The 21,447-nt window shown below is 42.9% G+C and overlaps 1 protein-coding gene across 32 annotated transcripts in view; it reads left to right on the top strand.

Annotated features, from left to right (window-relative positions):
* The window catches only part of NRXN3 (neurexin 3), a 1,202,656-nt gene that overhangs the window by 1,147,137 nt on the left and 34,072 nt on the right, over window positions 1–21,447 (top strand). For 21 of the 32 annotated variants that reach the window (XM_083730619.1, XM_083730616.1, XM_083730611.1 and 18 more), the window contains one exon: window positions 9,797–9,890. In XM_083730619.1, coding sequence (XP_083586745.1) covers window positions 9,797–9,890 — 94 coding nt within the window. The remainder of the gene's footprint in view (window positions 1–9,796; window positions 9,891–21,447) is intronic. The other 11 variants (XM_083730631.1, XM_083730615.1, XM_083730641.1 and 8 more) reach the window with 1 other exon arrangement.

The raw sequence follows: 21,447 nt of genomic DNA, 5'->3' as shown, positions 1-21,447 counted from the left end.
TTTAAGCTGCTGTGGTTCAATACTCCTCTTTCCTCTGTCAGGGTGCCTTGAACAACAGACAGATTAATCCTCCCCTTCTTTTTCTTCCTCCTTTTTTTTGCAGCCCCTTCTTATTTAGATTTCCTTGTATTCCTTGCTCTAAACAGAAGGGAGGACCTTTCGGACACCAGAAAGCCTGACATCCCTGCCCCCACTTTCCATTGTCTTCTGAATGCTTAGGGCTCAGAACGAAAAATGATCCAATACTTGACACGCAATGTGATCCAGAAGCTGGTGGCTTTTCTTTTCCAGCAGTAATGAACTACTGCAATTGTAGTGCCCAAAGGCTAATTCCAGCTTGCGGTGCATCCCTCCCCCCTCTCCCTCTTTTAAAACAACACTTGATACAAGACTTGCTTGATGCACAGATGGAGTGCAGAAACGAAGGCTGATTTACTTCCCCGTTTTTAACTTGTGTGGCTAGTTATTTAATCTCTTGTCTGCTGTGGTAATGATTGAGTGGCTGATTTTGTTACAGTAGGTAGCCCCATTGTGAACCCTACTTAATGATATAATTTGGCAGCAAGTGTGGTTTCCATTTTTACGTCCAGCAGGGATCACATACGCAGGAAATGTAAGGGGTGGGAGTTTTTCAGAGGATGGAGTGATAGTTCCTTTGTTGTTGTTAACTCAGGTTGATGTGGTGAATGAAGGGCATGCTGGTTAATGACTGGCTTCCAGTTAATCAGGATCCCGGGCTTATAAGAGATAATTTGTTCCCATGATGAGACCTCTTGCAGTGACTGCCTTCCTTAAAGAAAAATGTGAATGACAGGAATTCTGCCCTTGGTATTTCTCTTGGCTGCTCTGTTGAGGGGCTGGAGAAATCGGGAATGGTTTGCTTGTTTTTTGCTCCCAGAAGAAGAGCTCTGCTGGGTCAGAGCAAGGGCCTCTCTAATCCACCATTTTGCCCCCAATACAGATGCCTTTGGACTACTTACAAGCAAGGGATGAAGGTAACAGCCCTAGTGTTCAGGGGTTTACTGCCTCCCAGAATGGAGGTTCATTGTAGCTATTAGAGGAAGTACCTTGTCAGACAGTGACATTAACTTAGTAAAGCTCGTTTGGACTAATTCCTAGAGATAAAACTACCAATAGTCCTTGTGATGGTAAATTGGATCAGAGCCACAATATCTCTGAATGCCAGTGGGATACCAGTGGGAGGGAGCTTCTGCACTTATGTCCTACTTGTGGGATTTGCAGAAGGATCCTTTGGGGCACTGTGGGAAACAGGACCCTGGACTTGAGGATGGGGAAAAAATCCTTTGGTTTGCATTTTAATGTGAACCTATGCAAGTCCTACTTTCTGAACCAGTGCATGGTTGCAAATGCATCTCTCTTTTGGAATTTGCACTTCTTCAAATTTTGCAGTTTAGTTCCCCCACCCAAAAATGTGCCAAAAAAGCATATATTAAGGGGCAAGTGTTATGACTAAATAATATTTTAAAAATACATTTCATTGGGGAAATTACTTGCGCGCGTGCACACACACACACACACACACACACACCCTCTCTTAGGGAAAAGTGCTTAGATATATTAGGAAAAATTCAATATGAACTCCTGCTCCAACTTGCCATGTAATTTGTATGTCTACAGAGCTTTGGGATGACAATAGCTTATGTTCCATACTTATGTCCTACTAACATGTTAAGTTTAATTTTAATTTGAAATGGGTCCCAAATATTTTCCCAGTTTTGTCATGCCACCTGAGCATTCCAGATGCCCCATTCTCCTTACAATCAAAAAATTAAAATCATGTCATTGTTACAAGTAATTGTGGCATTATGATAAGCAAGATCTAGTCTCTTAATTTACTAGAGTAGAAAATTAATGCATGGAAGGAACACTGATATTCCTGGATGTAGATAATTTAACATGGCTAAATTATCAACAGCAAAGGATGCTCAAGATAAAATCTAAAACTACTGTACATCTTTAGGTAAAAAGGGCTAAATCACAGAACTATCAAGTTGGAGAGGACCTGTAGTCTAATGCAGGATTAGATCATCCCAACAGATAGCTCACAGCTTGAAGGGCGTAGTTAAACTATAGAACTCACTCCCACAAGAGGCTGTGATCACTACCAGTCTAGACGGCTTTAAAAGTGAATTGGACAAAATCATGGAGGAGAGAGCTATTGATGGCTACTAGTCGTGATGGCTATACCCTTTCTCCACAATTAGAGGCAGAAATGTTGTTGTTGGAAACCACAGGAGGAGATAGTGCTCTTGTGCTTGAGGGTTTCCCACAGGCATCTGGTTGGCCACTGGGAGAACAGGATGCTGGACTAGATGGGTCATTGGCCTGATCTAGCAGGTTCTTATTAGGTTCTTATGAAAGCCCAGAATTACTGTTTCTGGTACCTAGTTCCATTGACAAATTGCTCTTTTGGTTAAGAAGTTTAGCCAAAATCTACCCTCCTATAACTTAAGGCTGGGTGTTGACTCAGGTATTTGAAGGGCATTTCACATCCCCTCTTCTCTAGGCTAGACAATCTTTATCCTTGGTTAAGTTTGGTGACCAGAACTAAATGCAGTACTTCAGATGAAGCCTGACTAGTGCAGAATAAACTATTACACGGCAGGACTTGGAAACTCTTTCCATTAATGTAGCCAAAAATCACATTAGCCTGCTAACATATCAGTGGCATCACTTATTTGTTGCCATTTTTCAATGGTTGTTTTTTAAAAAAGTGACATAAAGGGGGAGCCAGCCTTTGTATAACAACTCCCACGAATCTTCCTTCCATTGAAAAGCAGCATTTCATCACATTCTGAATAGAAATGCGGTCAGATGGATGAGGAGCATAAGCTCATTGATGTTACTTGCTTTTAAAATGATGCATGGGCTGCAGCACAGAAAGAAAGGCAGGAAGCTGCAATGAAGTCAAAACTAAAATCAGCATTGTAGTTTGGTAGTGGAGGGGAGCAGAATTTCCATCAAGTGCCATGTTCTAAAGAGATGTTTTGGAGTTTCTTGTTCAGGTAAAACTTACGGGGGAAGGAAAAGGAAAACAAAGTCGATATGACAAATGTGTAGGATTAGGAGAGAGCCAAGACACCATGTTGGAACAGGTCATTTCCTACTTGCAACCTCCAACCTCTCTGCACATTACCACCGACTGGCCCTTATGCTTCTATAACAGCACAATACAGAATTCCTAAGGTTCAGGGTGTGGCAGTGTTGGTTTGCTTTCTCATCCCCACATTTTCATCAAACATTGCCTAGAGTGATACATTTCAGATGTCCTGTCTCAATTACCTACTTCGGTTTCAGAGAAATGAACATTAAGATCTGTATCCAGATATGCATGGTGTTTATAGGATATGCATGATGGAATGGAATGCTCAGGTGGCATGGCACAACCAAGGGAATATTTGAGCCCAGTTTCTAAGTAACATTAAATGTAACATGTAGGTGCTTAGTAGGACTAGACTTAGTAAAACTGCAACCAAATATGTCCCAATATTCTGGAAAGGGAAAGGGGGTCATCCCTCCTCCTCCCGCCTGCCTGATTTTGGCGATCCTTCCTTCACCCACCTACCTACCTGATTGTAGCGCTCCCTGCTCGACCCATCTCTGCACTTCTTCGCTTATCCCACCCACCTCTTCTCCACACCTTCTACCTTCAGCTTCCACCTCTGCCTCCTCCACTTCAGCAGACATATTTCCGGAAAACAGCTTCTGGAATTGCTGCGATGGGTGGAGGAGGAAGAGTAGCGACGCGAAGGGGCAAGGTAGGTTTTGCACCCGTCTTTGGGTCCCGTGCTCTGGTGTGGCCGGAGCCAAGGAGCCAAAATGGAGTAGCTTCTGTCAATCCGGGATGACCCACTTAAACTGGGACACTTGGAGGTGTGGAACCTATGCTATTTTCATTCCAAAGCATGGTAAAAATCCAAATTCAAAGGCAAGTCAGGGCAGGAATGAGGGGTTTAGAGAACCTTTTCTAAGAGAATGTAAGCCCCATTTTTTAAAAAGAATGTGAGGCAGCCATCAGGAACATATTGTGGCACAGTTTCTCTGACTGAGGGAGGGCAATATTTATAGGCCTTTCTTTTTTCCATTCACACTAAAAATGAGAACTCCATCATTCACTGGATGTGTTATTTATAATTTCATAAAGCTGTTCTGTGGCAGGGTTTATTTTATCTTGTGCTTAATGCCCATCAAATCATGGCACAGCGAGTGAGTGGGGTAGTCGAAAAGGGACTGTTCTCTGTGGAAGATTTCAGAGACAGCCATTTTATGTGGAACAGAGGGTCAAAGGATATGGATATGGAGCATAAATTCCAACTTTGGGCTGTCAGAAAAGGGAAGAGGGTATGTAATTGTCCTGACCACATCTCGCCATGCTATTCAGAATTTCCTTGCCATGCCCATGATGTATAGTAATGAACAGAGATGCAGGACCCTCACCAAAAGCAAGATGGATGAAACCCTTCGAGTGAATAATTAGAAGGTGGTGATTACAGAAACAATAATTCATTAGAGGCAGTTCTGTGAAACTGAGGGAATTTGAAGGTAAATATGTCCATAAATCCTCAAGGTTAGATGCAGACATTTCAGCTTCCTCCTGCTCTAGTTTGATACCAAGTCAATTTCAATAAACACAATGGCAAAGCAGAGGGAGAATAAAAATAATATTATAAATGTGGCAAAAGCTCTTTTAGAGGACAAATGAAAAGTATTTTGTCTAGGGGCATATTTTATTGGCATTTACTATAATACCTGCCTTTAGTTTTACAACCATTAATACAGGACTGAGTAATTCCAGCACTGAGATTTAAAGAAAAATTGAATATAAATATTTCAGAATTGGATGCATTGTCATACCATACTCAACCTGCTATGTATGTAGACAAAAAAGAAACAAAGTTATTGGTTCTTACGAATAATGGTCTTTTAGCTTGCAAGCCTGGATGAGCTTCCTCATGTATTGGTCTGACCCCAGGTCCACTTCTCTACCCACTTCTCTCCCCCCCCCCCACATAGTTCCTTCTTCTTCTAGGCACATAGGAAGCTGCCTTATATGGAGTCAGAACTTTGGTCCATCTAGCTCAGTATTGTCTACACTGTGGCTCTCTAGAGCTTCAGACAGAGGACATTCCCAGCTCAGCAGGGATTGCTCTAGGAACCATAGGCAGGCAAAGCAGATGTTCTACCACTGAGCTATGGCCTCCCCCTAGTTTCTCCTATTTTTCTGTATCCATCTGATCTTAGCCTTTGTCCTTTTATTCCCTTTTCCCTATCCTCTCTGGGTGTCTCTCACTGGCTTCCCAGAGCCTCTGGACTCAGCTACATTAGTAAAAAAAACCACTAGCATTTTAAATGTGTTATAAACACGCGGCACCAGATGGCACTGTAGAGCACAAAACTTTTCTATGCTGTTTTACATAAGGTTTTTTTCTTTTGTTAATGATTTAATTTATGACTTATTTATAGCATTCCCCCCCCCCCTGTGTGTAGATCCACCCTGTTTCCCCCGTGATGACAACCTTTCACCATATTTCTTGCTTTGCTCCTCCTGACAGCTAAGCAAATTTGGTTCCCTAACATAGTATTCCATTCCTACTCATAGGTTCCTCATTTAGGCATTGGTCAGATTGCCCCTATCAAAACCCTTCATTCATCAACACTCTGTTTTAAAACATTCTTCATGTGCCAAGCCATTCCACCACTTAGGTTGTTAAATTCTTTTAGCTATGCATCTGTTCTAGTCTCCCAATTTGATGTCTCCATAATTCCGAGTCCACTTGATTTTCCTGGTGATTAATCAGAAAATAATTTATCAGTATACACAGAGAGAGAGACAAGATAAAATACAATATATGGTTTACCTCATAGGTTGTAATTTAGCTGGTGAGAACACAGAAAGATTATAGGGGATAGAGAGATAGAGAAATAGATGATGATAGATAGATAGATAGATAGATAGATAGATAGATAGATAGATAGATAGATGATAGATAGATAGATGATAGATAGATAGATAGATAGATAGATAGATAGATAGACAGACATAATTCTGTATGCATAATTAAAAACATAGAAGATGGAGATTGCTGCAGCTAGCCTTCATCTTTCTTCCTGCATTATCAGTATTTGCAGATTCTGAAAACTGTTCTGAAAAGAGCAAGCATGGTATCTCAAGCTGGCCACTTCAAAATTGGTTCTTTCCAGTGTATTGGTTTCTTCCAGTTCAGGAATTCTTATTACAGAGACCACACACCTTTGATGCCTGCAGGAGCGAAAGAGGAAAGAGAAAAGAATTCCATGTACGAGCTCTGAGTTCGTGTTGCTGAGGGCAGGGTAATTTGGTAGCCTTGTGCAAGAGCCATATAGCCTGTGTCCAGAGGCTTCCACAGAATCTCCCTAATGGTCTCCATTAGTAATTCTACTAATTGCAGCAATTACATGAAGGAGTTGCTGCTGGGGAGAGATGCCATTACACTTCTCCTTAACACACTGTGGTACATGCTGCTCGTTAATTAGAGCAGCCGCAAAAAAAAAAAGGGATTATCAGCTGGAAAGTGTAAGGAACATGTGCTGCAATTCACTGGGGCCACAGATGCTCTTGATGTGGCTTCAGCTTTTCTGAGCCAGATCTTTGACCCTACCTGCTGTGCTCTGACCATTCCATTAACATTGCACAGGAATCTATCCTTGTGAATTTAGCTGGGCTGAGTGTTTGGCTTTATGTGGATGTATCTGGAAGGCAATTTTCTGCCTGGCCTGTTCAGTCTACACTCCGTGGCCAGGGCAGCTGTCTACCGACTCTATCTGGTATGCCAGCTAAGAACCTTCCTCCCTAGCCACTGTCTCGCCAGAGGGGTACATGCTCTGGTTATCTCCCACTTGGACTGCTGCACTGCACTCTACGTGGGGCCACCAATTAATCCCAATTCAGCTGCCTGACTGGTGGCTGGGAGCAGCTGCTGGGACCACATAACACTGGTCCTAAAAGATCTGCATTGGCTCCCAGTACGTTTCCTAGCACAATTCAAAACGTTGGTATTGACCTTTAAAGCCCTACATGACTTTGGGCCTATATACCTGAAGGAGCCTCTCCACCTGCATCGTTTAGCCCGGATACTGAGGTCCATCACTGAATGCCTTTTGGTGGTTCTCTCACTGAGAGAAGTGAAATTACAGAGAACCAGGCAGAAGGGCTTTGCAGTAGTTGCACCCATCCTGTGGAATGTCCTCCTGGCAGATGTCAAAAAGTTAAACAACTATACAATTTATTGTAGACATCTAAAAGGCAGCCCTGTTTCGGGAAGCTTTTGATGTATGATGCTGCATTTTGTTGGAAGCCACCCAGAGAGGCTGGGGCAACCAAGTCAGGTGGGTGGGATATAAGAATTTTATTATTATTATTATTATTATTATTATTATTATTATTATTATTATTATTAACAGAAGCTTAACTGCACATTGCCAAACTATAGAAACATGGGAATCTGCCTTATGCAAAGTCAGGCTATTGTCCATCTAGTCCATCTAGTTCAGTGATACCAACACAGGCTGGCAGCAGCTCTCCAGGATTTCAGTCTTATTGGGAGATGCCAAAGATTGAACCTGGGACCTTCTGCATGCAAACCAGATGCTCTACTACTGAGCTACAGCCCTTGCCCAACATGGGAGCAGGGAACCTTTGCCCTCCACTGTGGTTCCTATTCATATCATACCTGTCCCCAACCTGCAGTTTGCTCCAATCTGCAGCTCCAAAGGTCCAGGTCTGGGGTCAGGGGCAGACTGGCTATTTTAGAAAAAAAGATCATGTACTCATAGGCAAACTGCATGATTAACATGCATGTAGTTTGGCCCACAGTCAACATTTTTATCAGACCAGAAGGATTAGCTGTGCAAAATATTCATTCTGGCAGTGTCTTGATAATAGGATTATATCATATCTATATTACCTAATAGCATAGTACATATTGCAGTTCTACAGAACATAAATGTTGTGTATACAGGGCCAAACTTTTATTTGTCAACAAAAACCTGCAACCATCCCTACCATTTCCCCAAGCAGTGTTTCTGATGTCACTGAAATTCTGTAATATGAGGATACTAATACTGACCAAACTTGAAGGGTTGCATGTGTAGGTCCCCAGGCCACCCCTCAAATAACTTCACACATAACACGTAATTTTCGTTTTTGGGCACTATTTTGGCCACAACTTTATTAAAATACAAAATCAGTGAGTGGTTGTTTAGACATTGGTTATGACTATCTGTCCCCCCGCCTGGGACAGAACTGACATCCCGAGGTCCGATCGGTAGCCAGTAGAAGGGAAAGTCAAACTTGGGGGTCATTTGAGCTAAGCGTCGGACCCACGCCGCTCACCCCAGCAGCTCCCCGAAAGCTTGCCGGCCCTGGTCCTATGACAAGGATTCCCATGACAGGGATTGGGCGGCCCTGGTCCCATGACAGGGATTGGACGAAATCGTGGCAAGCCCCAGGATTCCTTTAACGGAATTCCCTTCAGCGCAATAGGAGGAGCAGGCACAGCCTATCCTGACCCCTCCACCACCAGCATATTATAACCAATGCCTAACCACAACCTTACAAGTTGTGACGAATTGCTGAGTAGTAGGCAAAAACCAAATGGCACAGCCAATCACCAAATGGCAAAATTCCTACTAGGCCCCTGCGCCAAGGCAGACGACCCCATGACAGGCAAAGCAAGGTCAACCGGAAAAGAGGGCGGGCGGGCGGGTGATCCGATGCACTCTGCAAAGAGAAAGAGAAACCAGAGTGCACCAATATTTAAAGACTATGGTCCCACCCACCCAATTTGAAACATACAATTTGCCCCAGCAACCCGGTTATCCAATCACAATGCCAGGCAACAACTGTTAACCTGTCTGGCAACAAGAGGGCTGACCCGGTGGCCCACACCGCAACACGTGCTCTTATTTATTGGAGAACACGCTTTGTCACAATGGTTTCTGAAATACTTTGACTACTCCAGAAGCACTTCAGAAGCATTAAATATTATAAATTTAAATGGGAGACGTTGTGTGGCACCACAGTATTTTTAAAAAAACAACAACTGGTAGGATATGCATGTGTCTGTTAAAGTAAATAATGGCAACAATTAAAAGGCATATGAAGCCAGGCATGTGCTATGACAAAACATCTGTGGCAAAGCCAAGTTGAGTTGGCAATAATTCTCTATAGCTCAATACTTGCTGTTGATGGTGCACCTTCTCTGTTGCTTATGGTTATGCTTAGTAGGGGAAATGTGGGTGGCTCTGTCATCTAAACCACTTTGCCTCTTGGGCTTGCTGATCGGAAGGTCGGCAGTTCGATTCCCCGTGACAGGGTGAGCTGCTGTTGCTCTGTCCCAGCTCCTGCTAACCTAGCAGTTTGAAAGCATGCCAGAGCAAGTAGATAAATAGGTACCACTGCGGCGGGAAGGTAAACTATGTTTCTGTGTTCTCTGGTTTCCATCACAGTGTTCCATTGCACCAGAAGCAGTTTAGTCATGCTGGCAACAGGATCCGGAAAGCTGTCTGTGGACAAACGCCGGCTCCCTCGGCTTGAAAGCGAGATGAGCGCTGCAACCCCGTAGTCGCCTTTGACTTGACTTAACTGTCCAGGGGTCCTTTACCTTTTTTTACCTATGCTTAGTAGTTATGTTCAATTGTATTCCTGTTTGCAGATTCATCTGCTTAGGAGTGCCATTCTTTTTGTCTGATCACCGGTTCTTTCTTTTTGTCTCCTTGTGCCTGTTTCACTTGTCAGACAACAGATGACCTCATTTCCTCAGACCATTCAGCGGAATGTTCTAATGATGACGAAGACCTCATTGAATGTGAGCAGAGTGTAGGTAAGCCAGGTCAGTCTTATATTCCGCCTGCTTTCTTATTTCATCTCGCAGTTAACAATGCCTACATATATATATGTGTGTGAATGTATACATATATATGTACGCCTATATATGTATATGTGATATATGTATATATGTGTAGAACTGTATCTCCGATATAAACGCATAAAGCCAAGCATCCAATCCCATGGAGTTGGCAGGAGCAAGACACAAATATGTCATCATTTGGAGAAGCCATCTTCGAAGGAAAACAAACGTTCTGGAACCAGTACCTGCTCAGTTGGTCACCAACCATTGTGCTACATATTTGTAGTGGGTTTTTTTGAACAGGCCCTGGTGGGGAGAAGGAAAGTGGCATTTATTCTGGCATGTTAAAAGTTTGGACTACTGACTAAAAAGAAGAAGAAAACCCAGCATGCAGCTATTGTCATATCTGTCATTGAATTCTTCTTGATGGATGTGAAAATATGCCGTGAAAGTTCCATGTGCCCATGGGATTTTGAATGTGGCTAACATGGCGGTGTGCCCACTCTATTTACCCAAACAATTTGAGAAGGACTAAAGCATAGTCATTCCAAAATACTAAGCTGTGCCATGTTACCTGCAGCAGCGATGCTTCAAAATGTATCCACTGAACGGTCAAAACTTAGGGTGGTAATTTGAAACCGACTCGATTTCTCCCTTCGACCCTAGATACATTTTGATGGTTTGATGGCTTTTCTTCTGGTGGGATAGATATGACAGTATTAATATCCAGCAGGCAACTGCAGTCTATTTTATTTTTAACTAATTCTTCCAAGTATTTATTTTTTTTTTATTTCAAAGCTTGCCATGAGTTAAGCATTTCTATAATAGAGAACAGAATTTCATTGAATTTCTGTGTACAAAATTGATTTTTATGAGAATCTGTCCTTAAAAGTGAAACACGTAGACAAGCTTATTACTTTTGTTTTATTTTCGTTTCGTTTCCTTTTAAAAAGGGGGTGATTTTATTATTTTGAAGAGGCTAATTTTTTTTATAAAAAAATTCTAAAATCCAAACATCAGATGGTTATGTTCATAGTACCCTGAAGTGTTTCAGATTAAAACAATAATAATAATAAAAGCCACCCAAGGCTAGTGCTTTCACATTTCTCTTCCACCCCTCATATTCTGCTTGCATTTTAGGGGTAGGACTTGCTCTGGCAGTAATGAGAACCACTGTGGCTTTGCATGTACCTGGGAAGTTCCATGATAAACTTAGAGGAACATAACATTATGAATTGAAGAATAAGTTGATACACAGTTCAGTCTAAGAAAATGGCAGAGTTGCTTTCTTCCATCAGATGTTCTTGAAGCTCTTTAAGCCAAAGGTTTGGGCCTGCTTAACTACTGATGTCAACATAAACATTGTTGCAGCAGTCACTGCTGATTGATAGTATATTATCAAAATATATCCATTCGATTCGCACTTGACACCAAGCCAAACTATGGCTTAACATGAACAAGTGAACATGTTGGCTGCTGAGAAGGAAATAGCACTTCCTCAGGCTGTCTAGCTCAGCACGGTGTGGTTTGTCTTAGTCCAGGATAGTGGTTAAAGTCTTTCCGCCTCAGTGGTGATCTGTAGCCAAGATTTGTTCATGGTAACAAAGGAGATACATTAACTGCTGTGAAGTGATCTATGCATTTGTTTTTTATCATCATCATCATCAACAACAACAACCACACTCCTGGGTTTGGATGGCATGCTAAGCCAAACCTAGGCTTAGCTACCACCCAGTACTGAGCTAAAAGGCCCAGAGGGGAACAAAACAGTTGTGAACTCCTCTCTGGGAACCAGCACATTCATGGAGTCCCACTAAGCCATACTTTGGGTTAACAAGATGCAAATCAAGCCATTGTCATGGGGCAAGTACAAAATAACTTCTATTGCTTATTCCTTCTCCTGCCCCGTGACTCTTCCCCCCAACTTTTTCTAATCCTCCCATTATAGTCATATTCAGTCCACAAACATGTTGCAGAGTCAGCAGTTGGGAAGGAGACAAGGATGGCTGTTCAAAACCACCCAACCCAGACTTTGTGCTCTGTTTACAAGCGCAAAGCAGTTACTACAAGGTTGTGTGGTAGAGCCACAGATGATGGAGCCAAGGCATGATAAGCTTGCGATAACCACACATACCCAGAAAACCCAGGCCACAACTTTATTGGTTACAGATGCCAGTAGGTTTTGGTAAAGGCAAAGGGTGTGTATCCTGAATCAACCGGCCCATTTGCTGGTTGGTTATTTTGGCAGGGTTGATCAATGTTAAGGATCACAATATGATGCACATAAAATCAGAGTGATCCCCCCATCAGGATCACCATTTAGGGGGTGCCATGGCCCATCTGTACCCCATCTGGGGTGACAGGACAGATGCATCCTCACTGGGTCCCTTTAAGGGGATACCCTGATCCTTTGGAGTGGAGGAGGGTACCCACCCCCGTCCATTTAGACTAAGGATCCAGCCCAATGCCTTATCTGCCATCAAGTTGTGACAGTCACTACAAGGTAGGCAAAAAACCCAAATGGGCCTAAATGTCTGGAGGCAAAATCCTCCCTGGCCCCAAATAGGGCAGTCGAATCCTTCCATAGCAAGGTCCTCTGCTGGGGTTACCCACTCAACCTTGGGCAGCCCCATCACATAAAGATCAGGCCATGACTCTGGCTTTTCTGAATGGTTCCAACTGTAGGCAAGCCCAAGCATTCAGTGAAACAGGGGAAGGAGGAAGTGGCGCTTTCCCCCCAGTCGCACCAGAGCTGGGAAGAGGCCCTGATCCGCCACTACCACACCAAGCTGCAACCCTGCTCCCTGCTCCCCAAAAGTTGGTGATAAGCAATCTGTTTCATTTAGAAAGGGCTAAAAGCACCAGAGTTGGTATTCTAAATAGCAGTTAGGAATCATTGATTCAAATTCCTCTGCTAATCTTTTAGGACCTCATTAAGCTCTCCTACCCACTGCCTTTTTGCTGATTGCCAAGAAATTTGCATTTAAAACAGAAGCCTTTCTTCCCCTTTATCAATCTGCTCCTCTTATCCATCGCCTGCAGAGTTGTTGTGAAGGCAATATCACAGCTACTTCCATGGTGATGAATTGCAGTGGCACAGAACCTTGAGATGTGGCATCAGTGAATGAAGCAGGCTGCTACAAAATGAAAAATGCCTCTTCATCCACAAAGATGCCGTTTGGAAACATAGGGGTCGTGCCGTAGAACCACAGAACTGAAAGGAACATCAAATGAGACCAGGCTTTACCGCCAATGTGTGTTTTGCTTTGCTCAACTACTCCCAAGTTGGTGAAGTGTCTCCTTTCACTCTTTTTCTGTCTTAAATGTTATAAATTTGTTAGCACTTTGGTCCGCCCATCCCCATCTTTTTCCTTTCAGGGCAAATGCACTCAGCTCCCTCAAGCCATCTCCCTCAGTTTCACAGCAATGGGTCAGTGTGTCTTGTTGTTAACCAGAAGGTTGGTGTTTTGAGCCCACCCAGGCATGGTGGTGGGCAGGATTTCTGCATTGCAAGGGGAGTTGGACCAGCTGTCCCTTGGGGTCCCTTCCAACTCTATGATTCTCTGCAAAGCCACTGAGCTGTGGTCCCTTCTCTTCTGCTTTGAGACCCATGAGTTCTAAGTGTGAAACAGCTCAAGAGATATGGGGGAGATTGGTTAGTTTCCTGATTGCATATTACACTGAAAACCCCAAAAGGAGAAACATAATTTAGCTGCCTTCCCATGCACACTTACCTCAGAGTATGTTTTCTAGTGAACACTGTTGAATTTATGTGCATAGAATTGCAGATGTTAGGACCACATCTGATGTTGCCCTTACTGCTGTAGGGGTTTGGGCAGCAAAGCTTCTTTCCCAGGTGGCTCAGGAGCAAACAGCTGAATAAACTAACCTTCCAGCCACTTCCTATGACCCCCTTCACTGATTGTCAGTAAATTTGCATTTAACATAGAAGGCATCCTCTTCCTTTATCGTTCAGCTTCTCTTATCCATTATCCCTGGATGACTTAAGGGACAGCAGTTATTTCTTGAGGCGAAAACCAATGGGTTAAAATGCAATGTAGTGTAGAGAACTCCTGTGGTCCTAGTCCACTTTGCTGTCTTCAAAAAATAAGCAGGAAATTCACCCAATTTCATTGTCTGAGGGAGGAAAAAATCCTTGTGACAGCTGCCCAAGAGCTTTTAGAATGATCCTTGAGTTTCTGAATTCATTTTATCTGCATCCAAAAATCATTATATCATCTCTTTTAATACCAAAATGAGAAATGGCCCTACCTAGCTGTTTCGGCTTAATCCTAACCGTGCTAGACATCTGCTTGATCACAGGTAGCTGGTGGCTGGCAACACTATGCAATCCAGGTGGACTTGTTACCTCCGGGTGGCTCACAGCTAAGCCCTGTATTATATTTCTGAGATCAAAGCAGAGCTAAAATGCAGTGTGAGAGGCCTTTGTGTTGGGCTGTGTGTTACGTAAATGGAGGGACTTTTTCATTTCTTCTCCCAGTATACAGACAGAAATTGACTGCATAATCCTATGCATGTTTACTCAAAAGTAAGTTTCACAGTGTTCAGTAGAGCTTATGTCTCATGCAAGTGTGCATCAGAGTGCAGCCTTAAATATGGAAGTGCTAGCTGTCTGTGTTTCAATTCACCCTAGTGTAAGTTTGTACAGACCGTTGACCTGCTCCAAAACCTATGCACTGTGATGTGCAAACTTTCCTGAATGCCCAGGCTCTTCCATTCATTTCAGTGCATGGAGCAATGCTTTTCATTGGATGTGAATTGAATTGAATTGAATTAATTTATTACGGTCATAGACCAGAAAAAGCAACAACGATAGTTTACAAGGGGAGTAATGGTGTCAATTAAAAATTGTAAAATTATACATAAAAGCACATTGGATGTGAATTGATTTGGGGAGCAAATAGTGCAGCAGAATGGTAGCAGTGAGAGGCAGTAACACTTCTGAATACCAGTTGCTGGAGACCACAGGAGGCGAGAGTGCTCTTGTGCTCAGATGCTGCTTGAGGGCTTCCTACAGGCATCTAGTGGGCCACTGTGAGAACAGGATGCCTGACTAGATGGGGCGTTGACCTGATCCAACAGGCTTTTCTGATGTTATGAAGCACCATGTGCATCCAGAGCTTCTTTGGACTCACCTAGGCTTCCTTTTGTGCCACATTTCAAAGCACAGGTCTGAACTTTAAAACACTGTGTATGAGTGTCAGTCCATCCCCACCCCACCCCACTTTTTACCACTGAATCAGAGCAAATGGCAATCCACAGAAAATCCAAATTGCTATTTGTTCCTATTCAGTGTTAAAGAGCAGGCTTTGCTGGGGAAAATGGGTAGGCAAAAAAAAAAAGTGCTCGGATGCAGAGTTTTAAAACATGGTGTCGTGCCTAGAAAGCATGGGGCAAAAGGTAATTGTGGATGAGTTATTTGGTAATTTTCAGATTAACACAGATAAGCAAAAAAACCCAGAATAAAACTGCAGCCTTGTGTCCTTACAAGAAGACAGAAGCAAAATCTAGTATAACATTACTCCTTAGCTATGGTTTTAAGCCTTCTTTTTGCCCCCAGTGTTTACGCAGTTCATGTATGCTGACTTTAGTTTTATCATCCTGACAGCAATCCCTGCCTGCATTTTGTTTGTTTGTTGCAGAACAAAAATGTCAGTATATTTTATTCTTCCGAGAAGCTTGATAAGGTGAAGCTGACACACCACTGAATAAAGCCAGCAGGCTTTTCCTAACAAGCGTCTGCATAGAGCAAAGCTCCACAGAAATAAGAAGGTCCAAAGTGTATTGCACTAAAACATGCCAGCAATAGTGCGAGTGCCAGGCGAAACATGTGTGAAATCAGAGGAATGCTAGGTACATCTGCAAGCCGCACATACAGATTTGCCCTTTTAAGAATTTGCAGGCCGCATAAGCAGTGAGCTTCTTCCGTCTATGGCCAGTTGTCTCTGCTCAAACTCCAACGATGTACATAGGCTGAGATGAGGGGCAGAACTGCAAAGACAAGGGCTGTCTTGCAACAAAGACTGCTTGATGGGACCAAGGCCAGCCCCAAACCGTTTTCTTTCTACAGCAAAGGACAGGATAGTGTCCCCCACCTGCCATTCCATGTACAGAAGTGGATTGAACTGGCAGGTGGATCTAATTTCAGCACCCGGGAAGTCGAATGAAATCCGTTTTGGAAGTCCGTTCGACTTCCAAAACATTCAGAAACCAAAGTTCAGCTACTGATTGGCTGCAGGAAGCTCCTGCAGCCAATCAGAAGCCACTGAAGCCCTTTAGGACGTTCAGGTTCCAAACCGGAACACTCACAAACCAGTTTGCGGTGTTCGGGAGCCAAAACGTCCGAGTACCAAGGCATTTGGGATCCAAGGTACGACTCTGTTGGCTAGTTATGGGGTGCTGGACAGGCTACAGCTCTATATACATAAAGGTGCAAGCCTTGAGGCTCAGGAGGAACAGGCATGTGGCAGCTGGTTCTTCCCCCTGGTTTTGCCACCTGAAGAAGTCACTTCACTCGGCCTAACGATAGGGCCGTCCCTGAATGGAACTTCCTAGTTACATGCATTTTTTTCTTATGCCACACACACAAAAAGAAAGAGCAAGTTTTACTGATTGTTCATGCAGATGCCTTATAAGGTCCCTCTTATTTTAATTTGTATGGTTTTTTATGGTTTGATTTTAATGTACTGACCCTTCTCCTTTCTAAGCCCCAAAAGCCCCCTCAAGGATTTGATATCTATATGTACACTATGTACAATATATATGTGTGTGTGTGTGTGTACATATATATATATATGTGTGTTATAGAATAATGAAAAACCAATTTTAGCAATAGCCCTCATCATCCAGTCACATGTTTACACAGAAATTCATGCCCTCATCTAATCCTGTCATCCACTAATGTGGAGAGATGCATGATATTGTTATTAATTAGTGTACAAAGCATGTCAAAGTTTCTTTTAGAGCATCCCCCCCTTTAATTTATGTTAAGTATTTTTAATGATAATTTCATCCACAAGTTATCCTTGGGGAGGGCTGGGGCAGGGAGAAAAAAATATACAGGTATATCTGTCAATATGGCCATGGTTAACTCTGTGCTTATACTGGTGGATATACATACTGTATATATTTGAAGAACATTTTCTGTCGTTTCACCTCATCTTGTGCCGCATGAATTTTTGGTGGTTGACCGTTGCTTTTAATTTATTTATTATTATTATTATTTCGGTCATGGTGGCACCATGCTGCCATTTTTTTTCCTTTAATTTGAAATTCATTGCTGAAGTTTTATGTTTTATTTCTGGAGAATGTCCTATGAAATAAGAATTTGGTCCACTCAAGAAAGATATAGATCTGCAATCAAACAAAGGCAACAAAATCTTTTCTTGCCATCCTAAATGTTCCAAATTTTCCATATTGAAAAAAAAATTCACCCAAGAAAGTTGTGTACAAAAGAATGAAGATTATTGTTCCACCTTCCCTTATTTTATTCTGCCTTATCCCCCTTCTTTCTCCCCTGCCCCTCTGCTTCTGTGGAGTGTCTTATTCTCTCCTTCCTGGTAGACATATTTTGCTTTTTTTCCCCAAAGTAAGAAATGTAACAATAGGGGGAAAGTCCCTCTAAAAACCCTCCTCCAGACCCCAACCCATTCCTCACATACAAACGGCTGATGGCATAAAAAGAATTTTATTGCAAGTGCAGAATATCTGTTGCATTGAATTTATTTCTTTTGGGGTCCGTGCAAGCACATTTTTGTGGCATGCAATAGTTATTAGCTGACATAACTAACCATTTATGACCTCCATTGACTAATGCATGGGCTATAGTGACAACCATCTTGTTTCATCAGAGTGACGCATTCAGGCTAACCCAGCAATTCTATAGCGTACCTTTTGGGGAGCCGGGAGGATAGCTGTTTACGTTCTTAAACATTTAATTTCTTATATAGTTGACTTTCTTATTGGATAATTTCTTCAAATACCATTAGCTACTTTAGCAGCCCCAGTATTTATATTATTATTTTTTATGTTGATTTGTTAAGTCTTTTTGCTTCCCTCATTCCCTCCCCAGTCTCCTTGGGTAGCAATCTTCTGTCTTGTCTGTGTCCATCTGTCATGTTACTGTGTCTTGGAATCCATGGTTCTAGTGTCGTGTGATTCTGTTCTCTGTTCGTAAGATGTTCTAATTCCTCGTACTCTCTCACTTCCTCTCTCCTCCCACCTCCTTTTCCCCTGTCAATCTTTCCTAGAGGAAATTCCACAAAGGGGCAAAAACATCTAGCAATAGCTCTTGACACTAATTGCATTAGGAATCACCAAACTATAGAGCAGCCTTTCTCAACCTAGTGCTCTCCATATATTGTGAGCACAACTCCCATCATTCCTCACCATTGGCCATGTTGGCTTGGGCTGCTGGGAGTTGTAGTCCAAAAATCTGGGGGCAGGGCATGGGTTGGAGAAGGCTTATATGGAGAAATTTTATAGCAGAGACAAATTTGCAAATGCTTTTTTAAAATAAATTTGAGTGGAATCAAATGCAGCTTGTCTGCTCACATAGCAGCTTTTGATTTACTGGACTTATATGTTCCATGTGATTGGTAGACTTTCCAGAGCTTCTTAGAAGGTGATGCAGGGGGCTGCAGAAGGAAAGAAAAACTGGATAGAATCGCCTTCTTCTCCCCCAAATGGCAGCATTGGATTCTGCCATATGAACTGTATTAACTACGTAATGACAAGGCAACTACTGTCCAAGGAAAAGAGTAAAATAGCATTGTGCAATGCCAGCCATCCTTAGCAAAAGCCCCAGCTCTGTGGCTATATTGTTTTTATTTCAAACAAAACTCGAAACCTTTCCCTCTAGAAGCGCTGCAAGCAATGGACTTGCGTTTTAAGTGCAACCCACAGGATAGCTACAACTTCTTGTTTTAACTTCATCTCAGGGGTATACAGTTTATTCCTGTAATCAGAAATTCAGGTAGACATGACAGGAGATTGTTATTTATATAAGGTGAATACCATGTGGGTAGATGAAGAGCAGCCAGGAAAATTCAGGTAATCATGATCTTTACACAATAGGTGCTTAGTTTAGATAAAGGAGACTGTGTCCTTTAGTTTGTCTTTAAGGCAGAAAACAGTGAAAGGCTCCCCAGGTTGTTAGTCTGAAGTCATAGTAACTTTTTTGGGTTGTATTCAAGTAAGTCATACTCAGAGTAGACCCCTTTAAATCAATGGACTCAAGTTAGTCATAACTAGCTTAAGTCCACTGGTTTTGAAGGGTGTATTACTCAGCTGGGTAAAACCCATGCATGCAATCATACACATGTCTACTCTAGAGTAAGCGCTAGAGTTCAGTGGGGCTTACCTCTAAGTAGGCATGTATGGGATTGCAGTGTTTGTGGGGGGTTTTCCTGTTGCAAAAAATTGGTTTAATTTTAATTTAATTTTGGTTTAAGAGTTTATTTAGTTTGAAATTAGTATCTTTTGCAAATTGTATTGTTGGTCAAAGGGAAGTGCAAAACATTTTTAGAATTGCATTTGTTAGGGGTTTGAGGTATTAAAGGGTATTAGATATATTATAAATAAACATGAATACATGTTGGAATACATTTGGAATGCAGTTAGTCCTTCCACTGTATAAAGTAGATCTCATGTCAAGCCATTGAGGCTTACTATTGTCCAATGCTGTCTTCCTCAACAAGTTTAATGGAGAGTTTCTTTGAGAGTAAGGTGCTAATAAAAATTTCTGTGGGTTTTTCCATCATTCTTCAAATGCCAGTCCTTATTTAGAAGGTATTAGAAGGCTTAATGATACCTCAATGTTTATGAAAGTACCCCCTTAAATAGGGGGAACCCTAAAAAGAGGAAGGACACAAAAATATCTTAATAGGGACTGAGCAGGCACAGAATGCTGAGTGTGGACGGAGAGTGGGAAATGTGTGTGTGTGTGGTTGTGTTTTGAACAGAGTTTTTGCGAAAGGGCATGGCTGGCTGGCTGGCTGGCATCCTCAAGAGAAACACTCCATATTACAAGGTTTTGTACTAATAAAAGGTCCCGCTTGTATTAGTATAATACTGATGGTTACAGTCATCAGTATCTTTATATGATTAGGATTGAATGGAGCTCTTCTCATCATACACAGCACCTCTGTCTCACAAGGTAGAGCAGGATCTCTGATTTCCTCCTGTGCCACATTGGCTTGGTTTGCAAGTCACACTAACTCAAACCACAGTTTAATCTGGATATGTGAGCTTGCAGGTTCCCAGAGAAATTGCAGCCACTTCCCTCCTCCCCTGTTGTTTTGCTCCTGCCCTCACCGAGCTAAGCCATAGTTTGGCTTAGCATGCCTTCTGACCCCAGGCTTGTGGTTTAGGTCTCTTCAGACTAACCATAAGCCGTAACCCATATTATGGGTTAGGTCATTACAGCACAGCAGCAAAATGGCCCGGGAAGGAAGAAAGCAGCTGCAGTCACCTCCCCCACAAGCCCACATGCACGCATATGTCAGGAGTGCTCTGATGGTGTTTCCTGCTTGGCAGGGGGTTGGACTCGATGGCCCTTGTGGTCTCTTCCAACTCTATGATTCTATGATTCATGTTCATGCTACCCCATGGTTTGTGCTAAACTAGACCATAGAATGCTATTCTAGAGGAGCAGCTTTTCAGTGTTTTTGAAGGGCTCTAGTGGGAAGGAATAAGGGACGCGGGTGGCGCTGTGGGTAAAACCTCAGCACCTAGGACTTGCCACTGAATTGGAACGAAGACCAATCGATTTTCCTGCAGATTCAACAGGTGTGGACGAGCCCTAGCTTTATATAAAAAGTGGGTGGCGCTGTGGGTAAAACCTCAGTGCCTAGGACTTGCCGATCGTATGGTCAGCGGTTCGAATCCCCACGGCGGGGTGCGCTCCTGTCGTTCGGTCACAGCGCCTGCCAACCTAGCAGTTCGAAAGCACCTCCGGGTGCAAGTAGATAAATAGGGACCGCTTACTAGCGGGAAGGTAAACGGCGCTCCATGTGCTGCGCTGGCTCGTCAGATGCAGCTTGTCATGCTGGCCACGTGACCCGGAAGTGTCTGCGGACAGCGCTGGCTCCCGGCCTCTAGAGTGAGATGAGCGCACAACCCTAGAGTCTGGCAAGACTGGCCCGTACGGGCAGGGGTACCTTTACCTTTACTAGTGGGAAGGAATAGGCTTCTTGCAATTCTTAGGATCTTTGCCTGGGCCACACACTGTTACCCCTCAATATCCGACTCCCATATAAACAGACAGGACATATTACTTTGGATCAAATCAGGAAATATCTTCATTGATTAAGATGTAAAAGTTTTCGCATAGGCCAGTGATGGCTGAACTTGGCCCTCCAGCTGTTTTGGGACTACAACTCCCATCATCCCTAGCTAACAGGACCAGTGGTCAGGGATGATGGGAACTGTAGTCTCCAAACAGCTGGAGGGCCACGTTTGGCCATCACTGGCATAGGCACTGGGTATAACCATTGACAACCAGTCCCCTTCTGGATGT

This window comes from Podarcis gaigeae (assembly GCF_964106915.1).
Source record: "Podarcis gaigeae genome assembly, chromosome: 1".
Classification (NCBI taxonomy): domain Eukaryota; kingdom Metazoa; phylum Chordata; class Lepidosauria; order Squamata; family Lacertidae; genus Podarcis; species Podarcis gaigeae.
This window is presented reverse-complemented; position numbering and strand designations above follow the sequence as displayed.